This window comes from Podarcis cretensis, assembly GCF_951804945.1.
Source record: "Podarcis cretensis genome assembly, chromosome: 8".
Lineage (NCBI taxonomy): Eukaryota > Metazoa > Chordata > Lepidosauria > Squamata > Lacertidae > Podarcis > Podarcis cretensis.
In genome coordinates, this window is record NC_137177.1 from 66,499,954 (window position 1) to 66,523,795 (window position 23,842).

General features: G+C 48.1%; 1 protein-coding gene across 4 annotated transcripts in view; it reads right to left on the bottom strand.

The window, feature by feature from the left end:
- The window catches only part of CHD5 (chromodomain helicase DNA binding protein 5), a 59,346-nt gene that overhangs the window by 22,430 nt on the left and 13,074 nt on the right, over window positions 1-23,842 (bottom strand). For all 4 annotated transcript variants that reach the window (XM_079986671.1, XM_079986673.1, XM_079986672.1 and 1 more), the window contains exons 4-26: window positions 23,175-23,216; window positions 22,793-22,911; window positions 22,437-22,681; window positions 22,017-22,141; window positions 21,120-21,237; window positions 18,593-18,759; window positions 17,347-17,562; window positions 16,120-16,326; window positions 15,805-16,016; window positions 15,185-15,316; window positions 13,640-13,751; window positions 13,058-13,249; window positions 12,364-12,564; window positions 10,439-10,576; window positions 9,735-9,856; window positions 8,418-8,591; window positions 6,942-7,083; window positions 5,373-5,504; window positions 4,834-4,951; window positions 3,708-3,832; window positions 2,792-3,023; window positions 2,010-2,135; window positions 1,020-1,192 (exon numbers count right to left, since the gene is read on the bottom strand). In XM_079986671.1, the coding sequence (XP_079842797.1) occupies window positions 1,020-1,192; window positions 2,010-2,135; window positions 2,792-3,023; window positions 3,708-3,832; window positions 4,834-4,951; window positions 5,373-5,504; window positions 6,942-7,083; window positions 8,418-8,591; window positions 9,735-9,856; window positions 10,439-10,576; window positions 12,364-12,564; window positions 13,058-13,249; window positions 13,640-13,751; window positions 15,185-15,316; window positions 15,805-16,016; window positions 16,120-16,326; window positions 17,347-17,562; window positions 18,593-18,759; window positions 21,120-21,237; window positions 22,017-22,141; window positions 22,437-22,681; window positions 22,793-22,911; window positions 23,175-23,216 (3,570 nt within the window). The remainder of the gene's footprint in view (window positions 1-1,019; window positions 1,193-2,009; window positions 2,136-2,791; window positions 3,024-3,707; window positions 3,833-4,833; window positions 4,952-5,372; window positions 5,505-6,941; window positions 7,084-8,417; window positions 8,592-9,734; window positions 9,857-10,438; window positions 10,577-12,363; window positions 12,565-13,057; window positions 13,250-13,639; window positions 13,752-15,184; window positions 15,317-15,804; window positions 16,017-16,119; window positions 16,327-17,346; window positions 17,563-18,592; window positions 18,760-21,119; window positions 21,238-22,016; window positions 22,142-22,436; window positions 22,682-22,792; window positions 22,912-23,174; window positions 23,217-23,842) is intronic.

Genomic DNA, 23,842 nt, shown 5'->3' on the forward strand with positions numbered 1-23,842 from the left:
ATGCACTCTATGTGGGGCTGCCCTTGAAGACTACTTGGGAACTTCAGGTGCTCCAAAATGCAGCAGCCAGATTACTATTGGCCGGGGTTCCATTTAGATCACATATAACCTGCTTTAAAACAGCCACACTGGTTGCTGGTTCATTTCCCAGCCCAATGCAAGATGCTCACATTGATGTTTAAAGCCCTAAATAACTCAAGACCCAAATACCTGAAAGACCATCTCCTTCCCTACAGACCCTCACGGGTGCTGTGATTGGCAGAGGGGGCCCTCTTGGAAGCTCCTCTTCAGGAGGAGGTGGACCACAAGAGGGCCTCCTCTGTGGTGGCCCCTGAGCTGTGGAAATGCCTCCCCACAGAGGTGTGTCTGACACCTTCATTGCACAGCTTCCAGCCAATGCTGAATTTGCACCTCTTTACCCTGGCTTTCGACACTTGAGGTGTTTGTTTTTAGGACCCACCTTCTTTTCATGGTGGCAAGTTGTTCTTAATTGTTTTTCACATTGTGTTTTCATGCTGTAAGTAGGACCTGACGGCGAAGGGTGGGCAGTAAATGAACTAGCTGCTCCAACACTTAAGTTACGAGGCAACCTTTGCTGCCTGGCTGTGACTCTACTGCTAAATCGCTCAGAGGTATTTCACGGGAAGCGATTCATGAACACAGTGAAATAAACAAATGAGTAAATACTTAAGGGCTAGAAACATGGGTTTGGCTTGGGCTTTGAATATTTTCAAGATGGCGGAATCACAAACCACCACCAATCTCTGCCCAATGGAGTGTTCTTCAGTGCCCCGATGAACAGATTCCAATGGCAGGTGGGTATTACTGTCCTTAAGCGTTCAGTATGATTTGTTTATATGTTTTATTTGTACCATTTTAGAAAGTTGCGTGTGTGTGTGTGTGTGTAGATTTTAGTGTGCCATGCACAATGTTGCTTTGTGTGTTTTTAAAAAACGCAACACCCTGAAATAAGCAAACTTATTGAAAAGGAAGGTAAACCATGACTCTGAACGCATTACCACACCATCCTCTTCTCTCACAACATACTGGGCCACTTTAAAAGAGCTGAGATACTCGTTCATGTTCTGCAGCTCCGTGTCGTCAGTGGCATCTTGGTTGCGGTCCAGGAGCTTTGAGATGGCTGCATCGTCATAATGGATCACACTGCTGTCCTCGACGTCTTTATTGTCACCTGAGAGGGAGAACATACGCGTGTGAGGAGAGCCTACTGGATCAGGCCCATGACCCACCTGGTCCAGCAGGAAGTCCACAAGCAACAGTGCTCTCCCCTCCTGCAGCTTCCAGAGACTGGCAAACAGAAGCATTCCGAGCCGTTGAAGCTAGTAGCCATTAACAACCTTCCTGTTGTCCAATGAATTTGTCCAAGCCTCTTTTCAAGCCATCTAGGTTGGTGGCCATTAATGCCTCCTGCAGGAAGGAGTTCCCATGATCAGAGGACTGTGGCAAACTCTATTGTGTGAAAAGGTTACAATGCCTGGGGCTTTTTAGTTTAGAAAAGAAAGGCGTGAGAACATAAAGGTGCATAAGATCATTTGCAGGAGAAAGTGGGTGGGGGAAACTTCTTCTATCCCTCATTTGACATCAGAACTTAATGGGGCCATCCTGAACTTTGAGAGGTTCAGGACAGACTGAAGAAACTGCTTCTTCACATGGCGCATAATTAAAACTGTGGAACTCACTCCCACAAGAAAAACTCACTCCCCAACCTGGGAGGCTTCAAAAGAATATTAGATAAATTCAAGTTGGATAAGGAGATCCACAGCTACTAGTCTCAAGGGCTGTGCTCTGCCCCCACTTTCAGAGGCTTTAGGCACTCAAGTTCTACTGGTTGGCTTCCCTTTGGGGTGTCTAGTTGGCCACGGTGAGAAGAGGAGGCTGATTAAGAAGGGCCTCCTTTGACACCTCGTCTTAGCTTCTGACATACAAACTCCAGAGCAAAAAAGGAATGTCAGCGTTGGTGGCCTTTGTGCCTTCTATCCTTCACATACCTGGTGGAGCAGGGCCATGTTTTTTCTTCATGCCAGGAGTCACCGTCCCACCTTTGGAGGTTGGTGCCTCCATGAAAGGGGTCATGGCCTCAGGTATGCCAATTTTCTGGGCCTGAGATATCATCCCTGGGAGCAAGGAAACAATGTGAGTGTTACAGATTACTAAGTCCAAGTAAAGCTCAATTGGCTGAGGTGTCTAGAACCTTGGTTCTTCAACTGTTTGAGGTGTCTAGAACCAGAACCCTTTGACTGGTTGAGCTATCTAGAACCTGGATCATTTGACTGGCTGTGGTGTCTAGAACCATTGTCCATCAACTGGTTGAGGTGTTTAGAACCTGAGCCTGTTGTCTGTTGAGATATCTAGAACCTGGAACTTCAACTGCATAATGTGTCTAGAAACTTGATCCTTCAAGTAAGTGGGGTGTCTAGAAACTTGATCTTTCAAGTAAGTGAGGTGTCTAGAACCTTGGCCCTTCAAATACAGAGATAGAGTAATTCACAGATGGCCCCAGGCTCAATCCTGGACATCACGTAGGACTGCAAAAGTCCCCCATCTGCAACACTAGGCAGTTGCTGTAAGTCAGTGCAGACAATACTCAGCAAGCTGGACCAATGGTCTGGCTAGGTATAAGGCAGCTTCTTATGTTGGAATGGGACTGTGACTCAGTTGCAGAGCACCTGCTTTGCATGCAGAAGGTTCCAGATTCCATCCATGGTTCCCCCTTCGCTGCCACCCTTCCCCACTCATGCATGGATCCTCAAGCACAGCCATGCCACCTCACCCTCAACGTCATCCTTGAACAGTTCCTCTGTGCCAAACTTCAGGATGTCATCCAGCTCTTGTTTCGTCATGGAGCCAGACTTGGAGCCAAGGCCCGGGCGCACCACCAAATGCGTCAGCATCATCTTCCTCTTGGCCACTTGGGTGATGCGCTCCTCGACGGACGCCCTCGTCACAAAGCGGTAGATCATTACCTTCTTATTCTGCCCAATCCGGTGGGCTCTGCTGAAGGCCTGGATGGATGAACAATGAGATGCTTCAGAATAACATGGAGGACCCTTCATGGAGGAGAAGACTATTAATGACTCCTAGCCACAATGGCAATGTTCTACCTCCATGGTTGGAGGCAGAAATCCTTCTGAACACTGGAAGCCAAAGGAGGGGAGAGGGCCTTTATGCTTGAAAGCTCAAATATAACATGGAAATTAACAGTTATGAAAACATTGGGGAAATGGAGTAGACCGCTGTGTGAATGCAGCCTTAGTCATGCGAACACCCCAAATGAACAAATTATTTCAGCAACTTCATTTTTCAGCCATCAATAAAATGAGGAACATCTGGAGCAAATGCTGAAGCAAAGGAAAAACAGCAAAACAAAAACAAAAACCAGCCAGCAGAACATTTCCCTGTGAAAATGGCAGTGGGCAGAGAGGGGGGAGAAGGAAAGATTTATACAAGAGGAGAAGGAGGAGCGAAGTCAGAAAAACAGGCATGCATTTCTAGGAAACACCAGCAACTTGCTTTGGAGCCAGGGATGGGGGGAGTTTTTGAGGGACCCTAGCAAGATTGGTAGGGGGTGGGGAATGAGGCGAGGGATGCTAAGAGGAGGGTGGGAGGTTGGGAGATGGCAGGTGTGAGCGGGGTGCCTTTTACTCCGGGGGTTACAAAGGCAGCAAGGGAGAACCGACGGAATTAACCTGAATGTCATTGTGGGGGTTCCAATCAGAATCGTAAATTATGACTGTGTCGGCTGTTGCAAGGTTAATGCCCAAACCTCCGGCTCTGGTGGAGAGCAGGAAACAGAATTGCTGAGCTCCGGGTGCTGAGGATGACAAAATCGACAAGGTTGTGGGGTGAGGGTGGGGAGAGACGAGAGGGGTGGGGAGACAGAGAAGTGTCAGGGTTAGTAACTGACTTCAAGGGGGGTGGGGAGAAGACAAGATCAGTTAGTGGCAAACAAAGAGGGGTGATCCAGAAGCAGGCAGGAGAGAAACAGACAACCTGAGCACCTTTTCTGGGGCGTTTATAGAGCCCTACCAGAGCTGGCTAAACTGCTCCACCAGTAGTAGAAGCAAATTCATTTTGTGTTGGCTTAAGTCCATCGTTTTCAAGTTGTGGGCCACAAAGGAAGGGCTAGCATGCTGTGAGAAGCAGATAAACAGAGCGAGGAAAAGCTCTAGTGGTCCAGAAGCCTGCAGACAAGACTCTGCTCTGAGCTCGCCTCCTTCTGATCTGGCAGTCTAGCCTGTTCAGCCCCCAACCAGCTGCAGCTAAAGGAAGGAATTGCAGAGGGACCAGGGACATATAAGTAAATGAAACTGTGCCAGCCAGGGGGAGCCCCAGGGAACCAACACAGCAGGAGAGGTAGCTCTTTAACCAATGGAAAGCTGGAATGAAAACTGTGCTAGTCCATGAGAATTAAGCTAAATAACATGATTCCCCAATCCTTTTTGGCCATTTGGATAACAAAGAAACCACTTCATCCTTTGTATCTTGCAATGGAAAGACATCAAATCCTGCAAACTTTCAGTGGCTTTGAGCTCCAGCTGGTTCCCCAGCATTCATTCATTCATTCATTTCATTTATATCCCCCCTCTTTTCCTCCATGGAGCTTAAAGTGGCTTACATGGTTCTCCCCCTCCACATTTAATCCCCACAACAACCCTGTGAGGTAGGTTCAAGGCCAAGTGGGGATTTGAACCCTGGTCTCCCAGGTCCTCGCCCGGCACTCTAACCACTACACCACCACTGCCTCTCCGCCAGCCACCTGCAGGCCAGAGCAAGACCTGCGTTTTGAACACGGAAAAGCCAAAACTGAAGTACCATTAAACCTGTCGATGGCTTCCTGCCTCAGTCCTCCAGTGATGCCGCCATCAATCCTCTCATACTTATAACCCTCGTATTCCAAGAAATCTTCCAACAAGTCAAGCATCTTCGTCATCTATTAAAAAATTAAAATAAAATAATCAGACCATGAGCGAGCGCACCACCTGAAATAAAAAGAAACAATTAAAGGTCCCTTTAAGCCCAAAGTACTCAGAAACAGAATACACTCTACGGCAGCTGCAGGATTCCCCTGTAAAAACAATAGGAAGGTAACTGCACGCTGGTATACAACTCTGAAACATTTATCACTTTACTCCCACAATTTTTCTTGGTCAAACATTTTATTTTTTCCTTTTCTTTCTAGACTCAAATAACACTAAATTGAGCGCTAAACAAGCCCCACGTTCCCAAAGTTTTCCTGAAGTGCTTTCACATCATGCGGAAGAACAAATAAGATGCGGAAATTAACAGTTTCTTTTGGGAAATGGAATAAATGGCCGTGTGGATGCAGCCTTTGCCGCTCGACCTGTTCACACCTGGGAGAAGATGAGCACCCGGTGGCCACCATCTCTCAGCTTCTTGAGCATCTTCTGCAGCAGCATCAACTTCCCAGACGACTTCACCAGTGAGCTGCCATCGTAGGATCCGTTTGGCAATACCGGGGCTTCCTAAGAGCAAAGGGAAGTGAGTGGGGTATGGCTAAGTCTAGCTTGCAAGGGAACAGCTCCTGCACAGCACATGACCTCTTCTAGGAGGCCGCTGGGTGAGCAAGAAGTGTCTCCAGAGAGATTAAGCCACACCCGGTCTTGGATGGACCAGTGGTCTTGCTCAGTCTAAGCCAACTCTCTGTGCTTGAGTCAGTCATGCTTCTGAATACCAATTGCTAGGAGCCACAAAAGGGGAGAGGGTTCTTATACTTGGGTTCTGCTTGTGGGCTTCTCTTTGGGGTAACTGCTTGTCCCCTGTGAGAACAGGATGGTGGACTAGGTGGGCCACTGGCCTGATCCAGCAGTTTCTCCTTATGTCCTTATGTTCTGAATAACTTAAGAGGTCCACAAGAAAAAATCAAAAATCCACAGTAGTTAGAACCCACCAAAATGTCACAGGAATGTCTTCGCAAATTTTATATTTTATAATGCTGACTAAACAGATAAACACACTGTTTACATCCAACAGCAGTCCTACTCAGAGTAGACACATGCAATTTAATGGGCATGGTTAACCTGGGCCCAATTAAGTTCAGTGGGTCTGCTGTGAGTAGGATTTAGCAAGAGACAACCCATTTTGTTGGTTGCTGGCTTAAGATACTGTGAGTAAAAAATGCATAGAGTTCTTAAGCAAATGGAATAAAGAAAATAAAAGGTTTATGGGATATATTCTGCTTCTGCAGTTGGAGGCAGTAATGAATACCAGTTGCTGGAAGCCACAGGAGGGAAGAGGGCTCTTGTGCTCGGATCCTGCTTCCTGAGTGCCATCTGGGTGGCCACTGTGAGGACAGGATGCTGGACTAGATAGGCCATTGGTCTGATTCAGCAGCCTCTTCTTATGTTCTTATGAAAGAGCAAAGTTGGGTCAAGGAGTTCTCCCACCTCCAGTGGTGAACCTGATGAGAGTGACCTCATCCAGAGCAAGCAGACCCCTTAACACTGGGTTGTTGGGCCTCTTGGCCAAAAGCAACTCTGCCTTGGCTGGAGTAAGCTTCAGACCTTTTGTCCATGTCCAAACCACCCTTGACTCGACCCAGAGGTTCAGAACCTCCCCAGACTGAGATGGTGAAGAGAGACAGAGGTGCACATTGGTGACCACCAACTCTGATTCATACAGAGGAGCCCCACTGCGGCACTTTTATTAGGTCCATTTGGACTCTCTCTGGAGTGACTCTCCTTCCTTGGAGGTTTTTCAGCAGAAGTTGGATGGCCGTCTGTCATGGATGCTTTAGCTGAGGTTTCTGCATTGCAGGGGGTTGGACTAGATGACTCTCAGGGTCCCTTCCAACTCTATGATGGGCAACTGTCTAGGAAGCCCACCCACCCAGTGCACTGATCTGAGCTCTGGTTTGGAGCAAAGGTGCGGAGGGGGAAGACATGAAATAGAAACAGACCTACCACAGCCGCCACGGGGAAAAGGTATGGATGGTTACAACACTTCTTGAGATCCATCATGATATTGAGCAGGGACACCTGGTTGCCTCCACCTTTCGAATTCAGAGCCTCAAAGTTCCTTGTCAGGATTAACTTGTAGTATTTCCTGTGTGAACACAAGCGGGGAAGGGGCATCTTACTTAAGGGGCTTCTGGGCTTCCCCTGGAAGCTGTAACAGTTCCATGACTCGCAAGGGTATTGAATGGGCATGCTAGATCTCCACCCAGCCACAAGCAAACTTAAGACTTGGGTGCCTTCCTATGATTCAGTCTGAGATCCTAGACACACTATCCTCCAATGAATGGGGCGTGGGGCGGGGGGGTAGGATATGAGCATTTCCCTAGGCAATCATATACATCTGCAAAGCTACCAGGACTTCCTCAACAGGTTGTGATGCTTTGCTTATGTTTCTGGAGCTTGGAACGAAAGCCACACTCTCCTGCCAGGAAGAGTGAAAGGGAGGGGGGCTAAAACACAAAAGAGAACAAGAGTTTTGGAGGTAGCAGCTGTTAAGAAGCAGCCCCATAGAGCAGGAGGGCAGTGGCCTTTGAGGGAGCACATGGGCTTCCCTGCTTCCCACCTGCTCAACCTGTAAGTAAACAAGGACACAGCAAGTCCCTAGCACTCTCTCTTCCTGGAAGAAAAATGATGGCAAACACGCTGTCTCTGGAAAGGCCTTTCCGTGGGGGAAGAAGAAAGTGGAGGCCCTGTGTGTAAAAGGCTGGCACCATCGGCCTTGGGAAAATTAGTGAATGTAGCTCATGGGATCCACCACCACCCTCCAAGGCCCCTCCCCTTGTTACATTTTTTAAAGGGTTTTTTTGGACATCTTCTGGGGGGTGGCCAGCTGGGAGCACTGCCTCCTTCTTGAGGGGGTGTTGCTCGCTTTTCCAAACTTCTTCTCTGCTCAGAGTTCTCACAAGATGAGACTATTATTCTAATTGCAATTCACGCATCATGCTTGATGCTTGTGTCATGCTGCCTCTTAAAGACATGTGTGTTTCAACAGTCTACTTTGTTTTAACGGGCCTGTGACTCTATAATAAATGATGGATGGGTGGAATGAGTTTTCTGTCTGTGTTTCATGTGTGTGTTTTTTGTGGAGGGTGGGGACTTGCAGGTATTCTCACATTCCCTTTTCCACTACAAGTCTGAGAACAAGGACTGTTGTGGAAGTCACTATGGACTTATATGGGAGCTTTTTCCTGCTAAAGAGCATGATAAATTTGCCAATAATAATAATAGACACACCCACCATTTCTCTAACTATGGTAATGGATCAGTAAAGGTGGGGGTCCACATGCAGATGAAACATGTGGCCACCAGGACCACTGCAAATAAAAGCACCCCACCTGCCCCCCAGTTTCCAAGCTGAGGGCCATAGGGCTCAGTCACTGTGCTATGGCCTGGCCCAGCACGTCTTGCAAGGAGAGAACTCACTTCTGCATCTGGCTCAGCTCCACCCTGACAATCAGCTCTGTCTTGGCAGGCATGTTCTTAAACACATCGGCCTTCAGCCTCCGGAGCATGTGAGGTCCCAAAAGGTCGTGCAGTTTCTTGATCTGGTCCTCCTTGGAGATGTCTGCAAACTCTTCCAGGAAGCCCTCCAGGTTGCTGTGGATGCAGAGGATGGATTATGGAGCAGCCAGGGCTTGGCAAAGGCAGCCAGGGCACTCCAGCACAGCAAATGCTACGTGCTCTGCCTGCAGGACGCATCTTGCACAGCCTCATTGGGTGGCTTCAAGGCAATGTCTGGAGAAGGTCTTGTTGCCAGCTGGCCAGGCTGGAGCTCTGGGCAGCCATACCTGAGCGCAGGTTGGGAAGGGCCGCTCTCCGGCACGTGGGCAAGCCACCGAAACAAGAGCTGCAGTTAGCATCTGGTAAACAGAGCCTTAAATACAGCAGGAAGGCAGCCCTGCGAGGTTGGCCAGGCAAAGTGGAAAGACGAAGATTTACACCAAGCCCAGTCACTCCAAAGTCTTCATGCAGACCACTAACCAACCACAGGCACATCCACAGTCCCAAACAAAGCATAAGGTGTGGCTTCAGCCTCAAGCTACGGTTTGTTCAATGGTCTGCCACAGAGCAGCTTTCCCCAATATGGTGCCCTTCAGCTGTTTGGGAACACATTTTCTATCAACCCTAGCTTAGGGATGATGGGAGTTGCAGTCCAAAATAGCACATTTGAGGAAATCTGTTTTGGAAGGTACATGAGGAGGGGCATAACTTGCAGCATTTAGGATTTTTTTTAGTTTAGAGAAAAAGTGAGGAAGAGGCGACATGATGGAAGTTTATAAAAAATTATGCATGGCATTGAGAAAGTGGCCTTTCTCCTCTCATAACACAGCAATTCATAGGCATCCAATGAAGCTGAATGTTGGAAGATTCTGGACATTTTCTAAAAAGTGCTCCTTCACGCAATGCATAGTTAAGACTATGGAACTCACTGCCACATGAGGCAATGCCAGCCACCATATTGGGTGGAATTAAAAGAAGATTAGACAAATTTGTAAAGGAAAAGGCTACCGATGGCTACTAGCCACAATGGCTATGCTCTGCTGTCACAGCTGGAGGTAGCAATGCATCTGAATACCAGTTGCTGGAAACCACAGGAGGGGAGAGTTGCTCTTGTGCTTGAGTCCTGCTTGCTGGTTTCCCACGGGGGCATCTGGTTGGCAACAGCGAGAACAGGAGGCTGGACTAGATGGGCCATTGGCCTGATCCAGCAGGGGTCTTCTGACGTCCTTAAATACTCACTTGAACCTCTCTGGCGTGAGGAAGTTGAGCAAGTGGAAGAGCTCTTCAAGGTTGTTCTGCAGAGGCGTCCCGGTCAAAAGCAGCTTATAGTCGATTTTGTAGCTGTTGAGCACCCTAAAGAACTTTGGAGAAAAGGGGAGGGGTTGACAGAGAGCTTATGGCAAAGGATCTGGGCAGTCGAACCATCACATAATCTTCCATTCAAAGAGAAGCCACTGACTACTGACCCTCCTAACCCATGTGATGTGATGCAGGATTAAGAGGCTGCTCTGGAAACTGGTGCCCCACCATCAAGTTCACCCTCCTCTCCCCCTTGGAAGGTGGTGGACTCTCCTTCCTTGGAGGTTTTAAAGCAGAGGTTGGATCACCATCCTTCAAAGATTCTTTAGCTGTACCTCCTGAATTGCAGATGATTCTTGGGGTCCCTTTCAACTCTACAGTTCTATGGTTCTAGGAGGCACCCCCAGAGCAATGATCTACCTCATTTGGAGACCGGTGTTCTTGTTGGCTTCTCTTGGGACAGGTAACCTTGTGTCTCTTTACACATTCCCCAAACCAGCTTGTTCTTGCGCAAAGGCAATGTGGTGCCTCCAATTTAGAGTCCAGAAAGGAGCATGCCTCGGCTATCAGCCGTTTGGGAAACACATCTGTCATTCAACCCCTGCACCAAACTCTGCCAACCTGCCCTGAAAAGGTGAACCTACCTTGGACTGGTTGTTCTTCAGTCTGTGGGCTTCATCCACCACCAAGCATGCCCACTCAATGGATCCCAGAATGGCCTGGTCAATAGTGATGAGCTCATAGGATGTGAGCAGGACATGGAACTTGATCTGAGCTTCTTTCTAGAGGAAACAAGGAGACAATGTCGCCAGCAAGAGAGGCGTGATCTGGGGAGAGGCCCAGAGCTCAGAGCACACTGGCTTTTCATGCAGAATGTCCCAGGTTTACTCCCTGGCATCTCTCATTACAAGGAGCGAACAGAAGACCTCTTCCTTCCACTGTCTGGAGTGCTACAACCAGCAGAATAGGCAAGATGGAGCTATGTGGGCAAACATTCTGCCTTGGTGCAAGGCAGCTTCCGAGGTTCCATGATGGCCCTGGTTCACACACAAAGCTGTCAGCTTTGGTTCAAGCCTAACTATGGTTTGCTTCAACATATAGACCTGGCCTAGCAGACTAGCCATGCTTAGTTTTCTGCCCAACAAACCATGATGTGACGCTATCGTTTGTTTCAGGCTTATGAACCGGCAGCTTGTTTTAACTATGGTTTGGCATAACAGAGGTTCAATGGTCATCTGTCACAGATTCTTTCTTGCTTTGCAGGGGGTTGGACTAGATGGCCCTTGGGGTCCCTTCAAACTCTAATTCCCCCCCCCCAACTGTAGCTTGTTGAGGGTGATGAGAGGTGTTAGGAGATCTCCTATTCCCTGCACAGAGCTACAATTCTCAGAAGTTCCCTGTGAAAGATTATTAAACCACTCTTGAGAGATTGATTTTTCTTTAAGAGTTGAAAAAGATGCTCAAAATCACCATAGGAAAGAAAGCAGAGGCGTATTTACTAGTTTATTAGGGAAGGATATCCCAAGGGAAAAGAAAACAATCTTTCTATACACCATGGCAACTGCCAGAATAGCTCTCGCCAGTAAATGGAAAGGTGAAACAATACCCACAAAAGAAGATTGGATATGTAAATTAAGTGAATTTATAGAAATGGCAAAGTTAACAGCAGTCATAAGGCTCCAGACAAATCAAAAATTAAGATTAGAATGGCAAGGTTTTGAGGAGTATATGGAAAAACACTGCTCTAAAAAGAGTATGTTGATATGCATGGATTAAGTACGTAAAGTATAAGCTAGAACAATAATTGGAAATGGCTATAAGAGATGTATTATCCAAAGAATGCACTGACAGTATTTAAATTTGAACTAAAGGAAGTCGAGTTGTGGGGGGGGGGGGTTAGGGATCGGCAGCCAAAATAAGGGATTTTCCGGGCACAGGTATGTTCGACTTCTGAGCCCCTCCGAGCCAAAGGCAGAAAGCCCAGCCAGCAGCCAAACGAAGCCTCAAGCGGTGGTTCCCACAGCAACCCAGCAAAGGGGATGCCGTAAGGAAAACCACCATCACCTCTCCACTGGGAAGTGCTGAGCAAAGGCGAGTCCCCAGGCAACGCGGCCAAATTGATAAGCACAAGGCATGCAAGCTCCACCCCCAGTCGTTCTTAGACTCCTTATTGGGTGAGCAACGCAGCCAAGCAACACAGTTGGAGCCTCCCTCCTCCCTGGCCGGCAGGGAGGGAGGGAGAGCAGCTGCTTCCTTTGAAACCTGGGAAATTTAAGGGACATCATCAATAAGGGACAGCAGCGGGACACAGCACTGGGATAAGGGACTTTCCCGCCAAATAAGGGATGGTTGATAGCTATGCCTCTGTGTAGAACTACTTTGGATACAACCCACTATGTCTGGCATCTCCAGGGAGAGCTGGGAAGAACAATCTACACCTGAAACCCTGGCTGCCAGCCAGTGTCAGCAATACTGAGCTAGATGGAGCAGTGGTCCATTGTGACATAAGGTAGCTTTCTATGTTCATAAGCAAATGATGCTTGCTCACTCCCCACCAACCAGTGCTCACCTTCATCCGAAAAACTTTCTTCCCGCTCCGGATGGCGTTGTCCTCAAAGGAGAACTCGTTCTCGCGAATCACAGACCGGCTCTCCTTATCCCCCGTGTACGTGACCACGTAGAATTCGGGCGCCCACATCTCAAACTCCCGCTCCCAGTTGATGATAGTGGAAAGGGGGGCACTGACCAGGTACGGACCCTTGGAGTGGCCCTGTTCGGGGAAAGAGGGGTGTTTCTGTGCAAAGGGGAAGGATTTCCCCATAAACAACCTCCTTGCAAAGGAGGCCAAGTAAGGAAGAATGGTTGTGGGTCTGTTTAGCTTGGAGGAGAGATGACCAAGAGGGGCTATGATGGTCATCTTTAAATATCTGAAGGGCTGCCCCATGGAAGATGGAACAAGCTGATTTTCTGCTGCTCCAGAGGGGAGGACCTGAAGCAATGGATTCAAATTGCAAGAAAGGTGATTCCAACTAAACATCAGGAAGGACTTTCTGACAGTAAAAGCTGTTTGACGGTGGAATGGACTCCCTCAGAAGGCGATGGACTCTCCTTCATTGGAGGTCTCTAAGCAGAAGTTGGGTGGCCATCTGCCAGAGATTCTTGAGCTGCGATTCCTGCATTACGCAGGGGGGTTGCACTAGATGACCCTACAATTCTACGATTCTGTGGTTCTAGGTCAGGGATAGCACAAAAGAGACTTCTACCTCCTTGTAAAGGGAGTAAAGGTACACAATGGTCTGGACAGTCTTCCCGAGGCCCATCTCATCAGCGAGGATGGTGTCCGTTCCCTGCGCCCAGGAGAACCGCAGCCAGTTGAGACCCTCCAGCTGATAAGGGTGCAGCGTCCCACCGGTTGTATCAATATACCATGGCTGCTTGTCGAATTTTACTGTGGGCTGCAGGGGAAGGAAGAAAACAAGGCATGCCATTAAAGCCGTCAAGCGATGGGAGACATTTCCAGTTGACTCATCGCTTTTTTAATAAATAAAAAAAGACGGGTATGCAATTGAATCTTCCATTGCTTCAAAATGCAATTGCTAAGGGCTGATCTTTCTTTCCTTTTGCTTAAAACCAAGCAGCTAGCCCTTATGACTGCAACGGCATTCCTGATGTTGCGCAGCCAATGCCTGCTGAACTCTCGGAAGCAGGCCAAAAGGTGAGAAAGAAAGTGTAAGAAGCTTTCAATAACCATTTTTAAGGGGGACAAAATGTCATCTAGGAAACGTATGAGGAGGGGGTGGGGAAACAAGCTCTCTCTCCCCCCCCCTTCCATATCCCGAACGTACATCCACAAGAGGCGATTCTGGAGGCCTTTCTAGTTTCTCATCATTGAACCTCTTCCCTTTCTTGCTCAGCCTCTTGGCGGTCTGGCTGCTCTCCTCTCCCAACATCATCTCCCTGCAAGGGAATCAAACACAAAACTCAATGTGGTGCAGGAAGCTGCCTTAGACCAAGTGATTCCTGCACTGCAGGGGGGTGGACCGGATGACTCTTGGGGTCCCTCCCAACACTACAATTCTATGATCATCATTTTTGTCAAACCATCAATCTGTCCAGGCTCTCCATAGTTCAAGCAGGGGGTCTTTCTCAGCCCTGCATGGAGATGATAGGAATTGAACCTGTGACCTTCTGCATTACAAGAACCTGCAGAAGGCATTACAAGCACTCAGCTATGAAAACTGACACACATCCGCCAGAGACATGGCATATCTGTTTGCAAAGCCAACTTTGGCTGATCTCTTCAGCCACTTGCAACAACCACAGAAACAACAATAGCATCTCAGATTAAAACTGAAGGACGTTTGCAAGGGATCTTTGTCAATTTGAACCCAATGACAAAATGGATGTAAACACAGACTGTGGGATTGGGCACCTCTCTAGCCCCTAGCTGTAAGAGCCCTGGATTCAATATACTGAAATAAGACAGGGCTGGCTAAGCTGCTGGGGTGGCGTGGAACATCCATAAACCCTCCAACTTCACCTGGTGAAAGGTGGAAGGGCAAAGGGGCTGATTTAGGGAAGGAGGACAGAGGAGGGAGAGCTATTGCAAGGATAGGTGTGTAGTATGGGAATGGAAGAGGGAGAGCAAAGCTGGATGTAGAACTGACACAGAAACAGAATCTATATATCCTCCATTCTCTGCTCTTGTTTTTATTAAGTTTTTATCTTGTATTTCTGTGTTGTGAATCGCCCTGAGATCTCCCGATGAAGGGCAGTATACAAATTTAATAAATAATAATAATAACAACAGAGAAGTGTTTGAGCTTGCTTTTCCCTCCTCCTTCCCATTCTTTTTTCCTCTTGGGTCATGTCTCTTTAAACTGTGTGTCTGAAGACAAGGGACCATCTTAGCACTGATTGTTCTAAGCCACTCTTAAGGTAAGGTTGCCATATTTCAAACAGTGAAAATTGGGACGGAAAAGTTGTTTGCAAATAAATAACAATTGCCATTTCTGAGCTATTTTAAGGGGAAATTGGCAAAATTGGCAACCCTACTTAAGGACTCTTTTGGCTAAAGGGCAGGCTATATATGCCTTAAGCACATGAAGAAGACTTTTCTGGTGGTAAGAGCTTTTGGGCAGTGGAACAGACTCCCTTGGAAGGTGGAGGCCTCTCCTTTATTGGAGTTTTTTAAACAGAGGTTTTGTGGCCAGCTCTCGGGGATTCTTTGGCTGTGATTCCTGGATTGCAGTGGGTTGGACTAGATGTCCCTTGGGGACCCCGTCCAACTCTACAATTCTGTGATTTTATTCTCTGATTATCTGAATGCATTAGGCCCCTGGCTGCCCTCCCCGCATCAACGTATGCTGCACAGTGCCTCACCCCCTGACCTGTGATTCCAGTATTGCTGCTTGAAGTTCTCGTAGTACGGAATGTCGATTTCATCCACCTCCCAGGTGCACTGATCATACGGCAGGTCCTTCCACTTAATCAGATAGTGGACATCTCCTTTCTTGTCAAAGCTGGGAAGCAGAAGACACAACTGGTTTTTCAAAGCAGAGCCACAAACCTGCCCCCGGTCCACCAATGAACAGTATTTCAGGATTCAGATTACATGTTCTAGAAGTAGGATTAAGAATCTTCTGTTTAGTATATTTCATGTTGTGCAGATATCATTTTATGACATTTGTGTTGTATGTTGCAAACCTCCCTGTGGTTTTCTGACAAAAATTGGTATAATAATAATAATTATATATATATATATACTATAATATGGAAGAAACTTTGTTAATTAGATCCACATCTTTTTCATCTGACCCTGTTTTCCTTTTAAAAAAAGACTAAACTATCTTATATGCAGTTGCAGCTAATCCACCAGATCCCCAGATATAAGACTGATAAACAAAGACTAGTCTGCCAAAAACTTGTCCTTTGACCTCTAATCATTTGCAAAACCATCTTCCCGAGCCAACAATTCCGATTTACATGGGTGCGACATGGACCTCCTCACCTGTGGTTGAGGATACGGTGAATCATCATCCATTCGGGCTTGATACCGTAACGATAGTACTTCTCCTCCATCTTGGCGTATTCGGGATCTTTGCTCTTCCTCTTCTCTATCTTGGTGTCCTCATCGCCTGAGCCATAGTCGAAAGCTGGAGGGTCGTCCATATCGTTCTTCCTTTGGTAGTTGCGGAACATCACCGTGTGGTAGAGCTCCAGCTGTAAAGGGAGAGTGCTGAGAAAGGGCCGTAGCTCAGTGGGTAGACCGTATGCTTTGCATGCAGAACTTCCCCCTCAGGGCCTGTTGGGACTGTCTACTCACCTGCAACTCTTTGACCCAGGAGCAGTGCCAGTAGGACAGTCCTGCCCACTTCACGAAGAACTCTCTCTCGGGGATGCCCTCCAGAGGCTTCGGTGGCAGGGCAGCCAGCTCTGGATCCACCAAGGGCAAGGCTGGCGCAAGCGGGGCTGGGGGCTCCTGCCAGATCCAATGGAGGATCCTCTGCACTTTCCCTTTCAACGGCGGGCACTGAGGACGAAAGAGGGCGAGACGCACACAATCTACAATTGGCTTCACCCGCAAGATCCAGACCAAGATCTGAGCGCAGGACGTCTCACTTGCCTGTGGCACGGAGTACACAACCAGCCTGGGGGGTGCAGTGGGAGGGAGAAGGTTGTCTGCCCTGAGGAGCTACCAATTTAAAGGAAGGGAGAGGGGGAGACCAGGGCAACCAGCTGGCAAAGAGAGTGGAGTCGCCCAAGAAGCAAAGCAGGGGGAAGAGTGAGGACAATTTCTAGCCCCCCCAGACAGGAAGGAAGAAACTGTGCAACTGAATTATAAAGTAGGAAGATCCCTTAAAGATGGGTTGTTTTGACTCATCTTCTTGATGCAGGATCTGCAAAGATGAAACTATACCTTTCTTATATATATTTTTAGAAAATTGAACAAAAATAATGGGGGGGGGTGCCTTTTCCATTCTGAAACTTTACAGTGGAACCTTGGTTCCCGAACTTATTCCGTTCCAGGAACCTGTTTGACTTCCCAAACAGTTTGAGAATCAAGGTGCGGCATCCGATTGAAGCTTCCTGCAGCCAATCAGAAGCAGTGGAAGCCGCACCAGATGTTTGGCTTCCAAAGAATGTTTGAAAACTGGAACAATCACTTCCGGTTTTCGATCGTTCAGGAGCCGGAACATTTAGCTCCTAAGGCGTTTGGGAGCCGAGGTTCCACTGTACTTGGTGTGGATTTGACTTTTTAAAAAAGAAGACAGGAAAGAGAGGGTGGAACCCCTGCTGCCTGCCAGGCAAAATTCCCCAAATGCACCTCTAAGGGGACTGACTGGTGGCAGGGCTTTTGCGTTCTTCTCCAGTGAGTGCATATGGGCAAAAGAGAACCTCAGGATTTAGGCTAGGACCTGGCAGAGGAGAGCCAGCTGCTGGCTGTCCCAGTCCCACTTTGGAAGTCCCGAGCCATCGGCATCAAGCCCGGCCCCACTGCCAGGGGGCGCAAGGGAGCAGGTGGCATGAGGAAGGCTGGTAAAACACTCACTGTACAACGGGGGCAGAGCCATTCACCATTTGGTATCTCCGGCAAAGGTGGGTTGAGGCAGTGCAGGTGGTAGGAGGACGGGCAGGTGTCGCAGCAAAGGAGCTCCCCTCCGTCCTTGCAGATGCGGCAGAACTCCATGTGGTCATCCTCTTCCTCACCAACCTCCTCTTCCTCCTCATCCTCTTCCTTCGGCTCCCATTGGATGCCTTCTTTTTCCTGGTGTAAAGGGGAAGGCAGAGCTGAAACGTTTTACATCCCAACTCTGGGCCCGCCATGTTTATCTCCTCTGCAATGGCCTCCAGTAAAAATTATTTGGGAGATTTATCAGACAGTTTAAAACAACTGGGGCATATTTATTGGCTTGCTTAAGATGGTGAAATGGCACGAGTCAGGCAAAACATATTTGTGCAAGTTGACAGAAATTACAAATTATGCTTCTAGGAAGTGAAGTCTCTTCTCCCCCTGAGGATGAAATAAAAGACTGCATCTATGGAATGTGTGTTTAAGGCAAACAAAGGAATCATTATGCTCTGATCATTAGAACCAGTCCTTATTAAGGGGATATGTTTGAATCCAGTGTGATGTCACATCCCTGCGGAACACAAGAAATGATGCAACGCTGGCTTCAAGCAACAGTACTCCGTATGCCAGAGTAAATACAGGCCTAATTTTTAATAACTTTTAATTCTTATAAAATATTGTGAGGTAGGGGTGGGTGGGTGTGTAAAATTATTTTAGTAAGTAAACCACTTGAGCTGGCCTTGGAATGTTCATTGGTATATACCAGTTTTACAAAAAAAAAAACCCAAAGCTATCCAGATATTCTCTGCAGAGATATTTGCCTAATATTTGACACCTGCATTTGATATCCAGAGCTGCTTGATTATCATATGGCATCCTCGAAGCTAGATACTTTTCCCCTCATCATAGCAATGTTCACACCATACATTTAAAGCACTATGATACCACTTTAAACAGTCCCCCAAAGAATTATGGGCATTATAAGATGTTAAGGGTTCTGAGGGGTACTAGGAGAGCCCCTGATTCCCCTCCCAGAGTTACAATTTCCTGAATTCCCTGGGGTTGACTGTTTAAGCACTCTGGGAATTATAGTGCTTCAGTTTCCTCAGCTCAGCAATTAGCCCCAGGACTAATAGTCTGCCATGCAGGTTAGAAATCTCCCTCAAAGCACATTCTACACCCTTTTCTTGCCAACGGCTGACTCTCAAGTGCCAAACTTCCTTACACAGTGTGGGCAGCTCCATTTCCCTTCCGGCGCCTTCTCCAGCTCTGGGTCCAAACAGACAAGGTGGTAGGCCCGGGGGCAGGTGTCACAGAGAATGATCTCCCCTCCTTGCTGGCACACCTCGCAGTAATCCTGGTGGTCTGTCTCATAGCCGTCTCCTTCTTCAACTGGAAGGCAAAAGCCAGGTGGAGGAAACATCATTCTGGACTGCTTATCAGTGATTCCTCAATTAGTTGAGGTGAGTCGATTTAATATTTGCATCCCGCTTTTCCAACAACAAATGTTGAGCTCAGAGTGGCTCACAATAATCACAATAGCATTAAGAAACAACAAACGTTGCAACCACTATGCTATCAAACACAACAGCATATAAAGCAAGCAACAACAAATCCATCAAAACAATGAATATAATTCAAGATAGCCATCATAGCTTATAGTATTGCCAAGATATTTCCTTTTCTTTTTAATTTATTTATTTGCTTTTTCAAATTAAAATTTTACAGAGATATATCAAACATAAATCATAAAAACAAGATTCCAAGGAATCTCCTGGACTTCCATCATCCCTTTTGTGGGTCCTATTATTAATCATTTCCTCCTGCATCTTTTTGCCAGGATCCTTCCTAATCCCATGGATGTTTACTACAGAGCAACAAAAAACTGAATTCGTTGTTGGCTATCAAATGCATTGTTTTTCAACACGGCAATGAAGGGAAGCCTCATTCCCTGTACAGTGGTACCTCTGGTTATGTACTTAATTCGTTCCAGAGGTTTGTTCTTAACCTGAAACTGTTCTTAACCTGAAGCACCACCACTTTAGCTAATAGGGCCTCCCGCTGCTGCCGCATCACCATCACGTGATTTCTGTTCTCATCCTGAAGCAAAGTTCTTAACCCAAGGTACTATTTCTGGGTTAGCAGAGTCTGTAACCTGAAGTGTATGTAATCTGAAGCGAATGTATCCCGAGGTACCACTGTACATGAATTATAGACACTGACACAGAACATTTAAACACCATTTGGGATGGGTGGGCAAGGTCATTGAGCCAGTGGTGGCTGATCAGCTGCAGACATGGTTGTGGGGAAAGAATTATCAGCCTGGCTTCAGGACTAGTTTCAGAACCGAAAGAACCTTGATGCCAAAGGCTTATGTCAGGAGTGGAGAGCCGGTGGTCATCCTTGATGTTGTTAGACCACAACTACCATCAGTGCCAGCTGGCATGGCCAAGGATCTGGGATGGGGGCACATATTCCCAAAATGGTTAAGCTGCTATCTCTGTGAAGCTCACAAGGAAGACATGAAGCAATAGCCATCTCCCACCATTGTTCCACAGTGACTGGCATCCATTGCCACTCAGTTTACTAGTTACAGGAAGCCATCATGGCAAATAGTCATTGATGGAGATACCCTCCAGCATGTTGGAAAACAAGCCCCCTCGGGAGAAGCAGGCCCCCTCGCAGGTTCCCGGAGCTTGTTTACCAGTGATCTGCCCTGGCTGGCATCCCCGCAAGTCCAGGGAGATATTGATAGGCGACATCCCCCAGCGTGGAAGATGCACACCCCCTTTGCTCCTTGCATACCAGCAGGAGAAAGAAGAAAGGCAGAAAGTCTACATCATCTACGATTTATTTCTGTCTTTACATCTGTAAAAAACACGTCTGTAAACAGCTCAGTCTCCTCCTAGCATCTCAGTAAGACTTCCTACACATGCGCAAACGGAAGGTCTCATATTACACTCAGAACAAATCCCTGTGAACCGTCCTGATAAGAACTGCCTAGCACATTCTTTCCCAGGACTAGTCACATCGTGTGATGCCAACATCGAACTGCTTGTTTGCAGCTGCGTTGTACTCATATGCCAACACAGCCCAGGGGTCACCAACCTTTTTAGGCCCATGGGCTCATTCGGATTTTTGAGTTTTGGAAAGCACGTAGAACGGAAGGGTGAAGTGACAAAAAGGGTCACTCTTCCAATTTCCTTCTTCAGCTCTATGTAAACTCCCATGACCAACGGGGCAGTGAGCTAGACAGGGGGGAGCTCAATGGCTTTGGAGGTGCCCAGAAAAGTTTGTGCCCACAGGCACCATTGCCCCAGCCACTACCCACCGCTTCTGGTCTTCCCAGACACATCAAAACATAAGAACAGACATAGGCAAACTCAGCCCTCCAGATGTTTTGGAACTACAATTCCCATCATCCCTGACCACTGTTAGATAGGGATCATGGGAGTTGTAGTCTCAAAACATCTGGAGGCCCGAGTTTGCCTATGCCTGCATAAGAATATCAGAAGATCCTGCTGGATCAGGCCAGTCCAGCATCCTCTTCTCACAGGAGCCACCCAGGCGCCCCTTAGGAATCCTGCAAGCAGGACCTGAGCACAAGAGCACTCTCTCCATTACTAAAGTGTGTGTGCTTAGCTCTTGGTGTGCTGCCCTGTCAGGATGAAGCCCTGCACCAGCCAATGCTGTGCCCCTCCCCATGGGCAGCCCTGGTGTGCCCCGAGAGAAGCACCTGGTTGATGACCTACTTTTTTTCTTCTTCTTCCGCCTCTTTCCCCTCTTGCCCAGAACAGCAGAGGACTCGGAGCGCACCGAGGAGCTGTTGATGCTGGCACTGTCGGATTCCTCCCGTTCCTCCTCCTCGCTCTGGAAGGGAAGCCACATGGTTAGCACTGCTGACACTGGGGACCCTCCCAGTCATCAGCCCATGCCACCCGCCTCCAGCCATAACCACTCCCTTCGAGATGAAACAACCTTCTAGCATTAGACAATGTAATTAGGGATGCATTACAGTGATCAATGCAGATCTCCTTGTGCTGCCTTTCAGCTCAATCTACTATTTTCTGTGAACCTACACAGGGAAAAGATTTGGAGTGCTCCAATATGATCTTGCGGAGCAACTTGTTTTCCATGCTGTTCATAGCAGAACTTGGGTTCCCTTGAAACTGAAGCACCTAAATGCTTAGCCCTGGAGCACACAAAATAATTCCTCCTAGGTCTTCTTCCTGTGTGTCTTCTCCAGAGGAACCCGAGGAACCCATCCTCAGAGGCTGACTTGCCTCCTTCCACTATGATTGGCTCCAATCAGCCCAGAGGGTGAGAAGACCTCTTCTCAGTGGCTAAAAAGCTCCCCCTTCATGCTGATTGGGCAGCCCCAGGACTCTGCAGACCATGACCCAGCTTCAGAAAGAGTAACAGGACTTCAACCCTCCACACCCCTAGACCACTGCCCACCTCTCTTTGAACAAGAGCTATCCAGTCTCAGAAGTAGTGACTTAGTGCAGTTGTGGGACAGGCAGGAGGATGCAGAAAGCTGGGGAGGTCAGGGGACTGCCACTGTTATTGCAAAGGTTCCAGGCATGTGAGCAGTGATTCTGCACGTGCCCAGGAACACTGGGCTTTAGTACAGACAGGAGCTTACTTACCGAGGAGCCCTTTTTCCTCTTGTTGGCAATTCCCCCAAAGCGGAATTTCAGAGCCCCTACTTTCTTCCCTTTCCCCTTCTTCTTGATCTCTTTGGTGTTCTTAATTTTTTTCCGCACGCCGGGACCTGCAGGAACATAGAGGCATTTGCAATGGAGACCACCTGAATTTCATTACTTCTCCTGAGCCCTAAAATCCCACATACTTCCCTAACTTGAGCATTCAGCAGTTATCAAGGGCTCAAGACTTTCCTGGGCTTCTCCCTCCCTCCCTCCCTCCCTCCCTCTCTCCCTCCCTCCCTCCCTCTCCCTCTTTTCTCCAACTTTTTATCAACCTTTTGTTGACCTTAGCACTTCCCCAGCCCTCATTGTTCTATTAATCACAGCTAGCACATCCATTCGCATTCTTCCACCCCATTTTACCCTTTCCCTCCTTGGTTTTGGCTTTCCTGATGGCGGGTGGTGGTGGCAGCAGTTGCTGGGAGCTGAGGGTCAGTGGCGCCGGAGCTATGGCAACGGTTTCAACAGCTGCCGCTATAGCGGCTGCAGCAGCAGCAGCTGAGCTGCCTTTGAAGGGGTTGTTGGCGCTGAACTCCCTCCACTTGGCACCCAGAACAGTCATCATCTTGGACATGGGGATTTTGGGGTTCCTTTTGGCAACCAAAGGTCTGGAGAAGAAGCAGAAGGGACCATTAACAGAAATGCAAGACACCAGTTCAAGTCCACAGACACACAAACACCAGACAAGATCAAGCCAGGCAGGGAATGGCATGACCTACCTGAGAAACTGGCTGAAGGCCTTGTAGTTTGTCAGCATGTGATAGTCTTCTTCGGAAAAGGCATAGTCCACATCATCCAGACCCCACTCCTCCATCAGCTGAGCCGAGGTCTTGGGCTCCTGCAGGAAAGCCAAGGGCTACAGTGAAGCTTCCCCACAAACATCTGCAACTTCCAAGGCAGAGCTGGGTGAAATGCTTAGCAAACAGCATCACAGAGGAGTCATAGAATTGTAGAGTGGGAAGGGGCCATGCAGGAATCCTGCCCACAGCCATCTCTGGGTGGGCTTGCACCACCAACCTTCTGGTTAACAGCCAGACACACTAAGCCATTCACAGACATTTCCCCACCGCCTTCCCACAAAGTTGCAGCAGGCACACTCACCTGACTGTAGTCATCCTTGTACCCGTGGCGTTCTGGTGGCTGCTGATTTAGAAGGGAGGGAGGCATGGTTAGTGCCTCTTCAGAGGGAAGAAAAACACCTTGCAAGTCTACCGTGCTCCATTAAGAAGTTCCGTTTGACTTTCTTGGAGCTTCGTGTCTCATGAGGCCTGATCCTGATTAGCTTCAACAATGCTGGGGCATCACAGACCCTTCCCTGGACCCCAAAGAAGCACACACCCCAAAGGTCCTTGGTGGAAACCACGAAGTTCAAAAGCCCACCCACAGGGCCATTTGCAAGCCACAGGGGCACAGGGAGCCTGCGTTGTGTAGTGGTTTGAGTGGCAGACTAGGAGCTAGGAGACCAGAGTTCAATTCCCCCACTTGGCCATGAAGCTCACTGGGTGACCTTGGGGGCCCATCACTGCCTCTCGGTCTAACCCACCTCACAGGGTTGTTGTGGAGATTAAAGGAGGAGTGGGAAGACCATGGTTACCACCTTGACCTCCTTGGAGGAAAAGGCAAATACAATCAAAACAATGATAACAATTGTTGCCTGTGGTTCTTTCTGGTCACCCTAAGTGATGGCAAGCCTAAGACATAAGCTGCCAGGGATCAGCTCTCGTCATGCCAACACACTTGAGAAGAAAACCATTGCATAGACTGTCCTA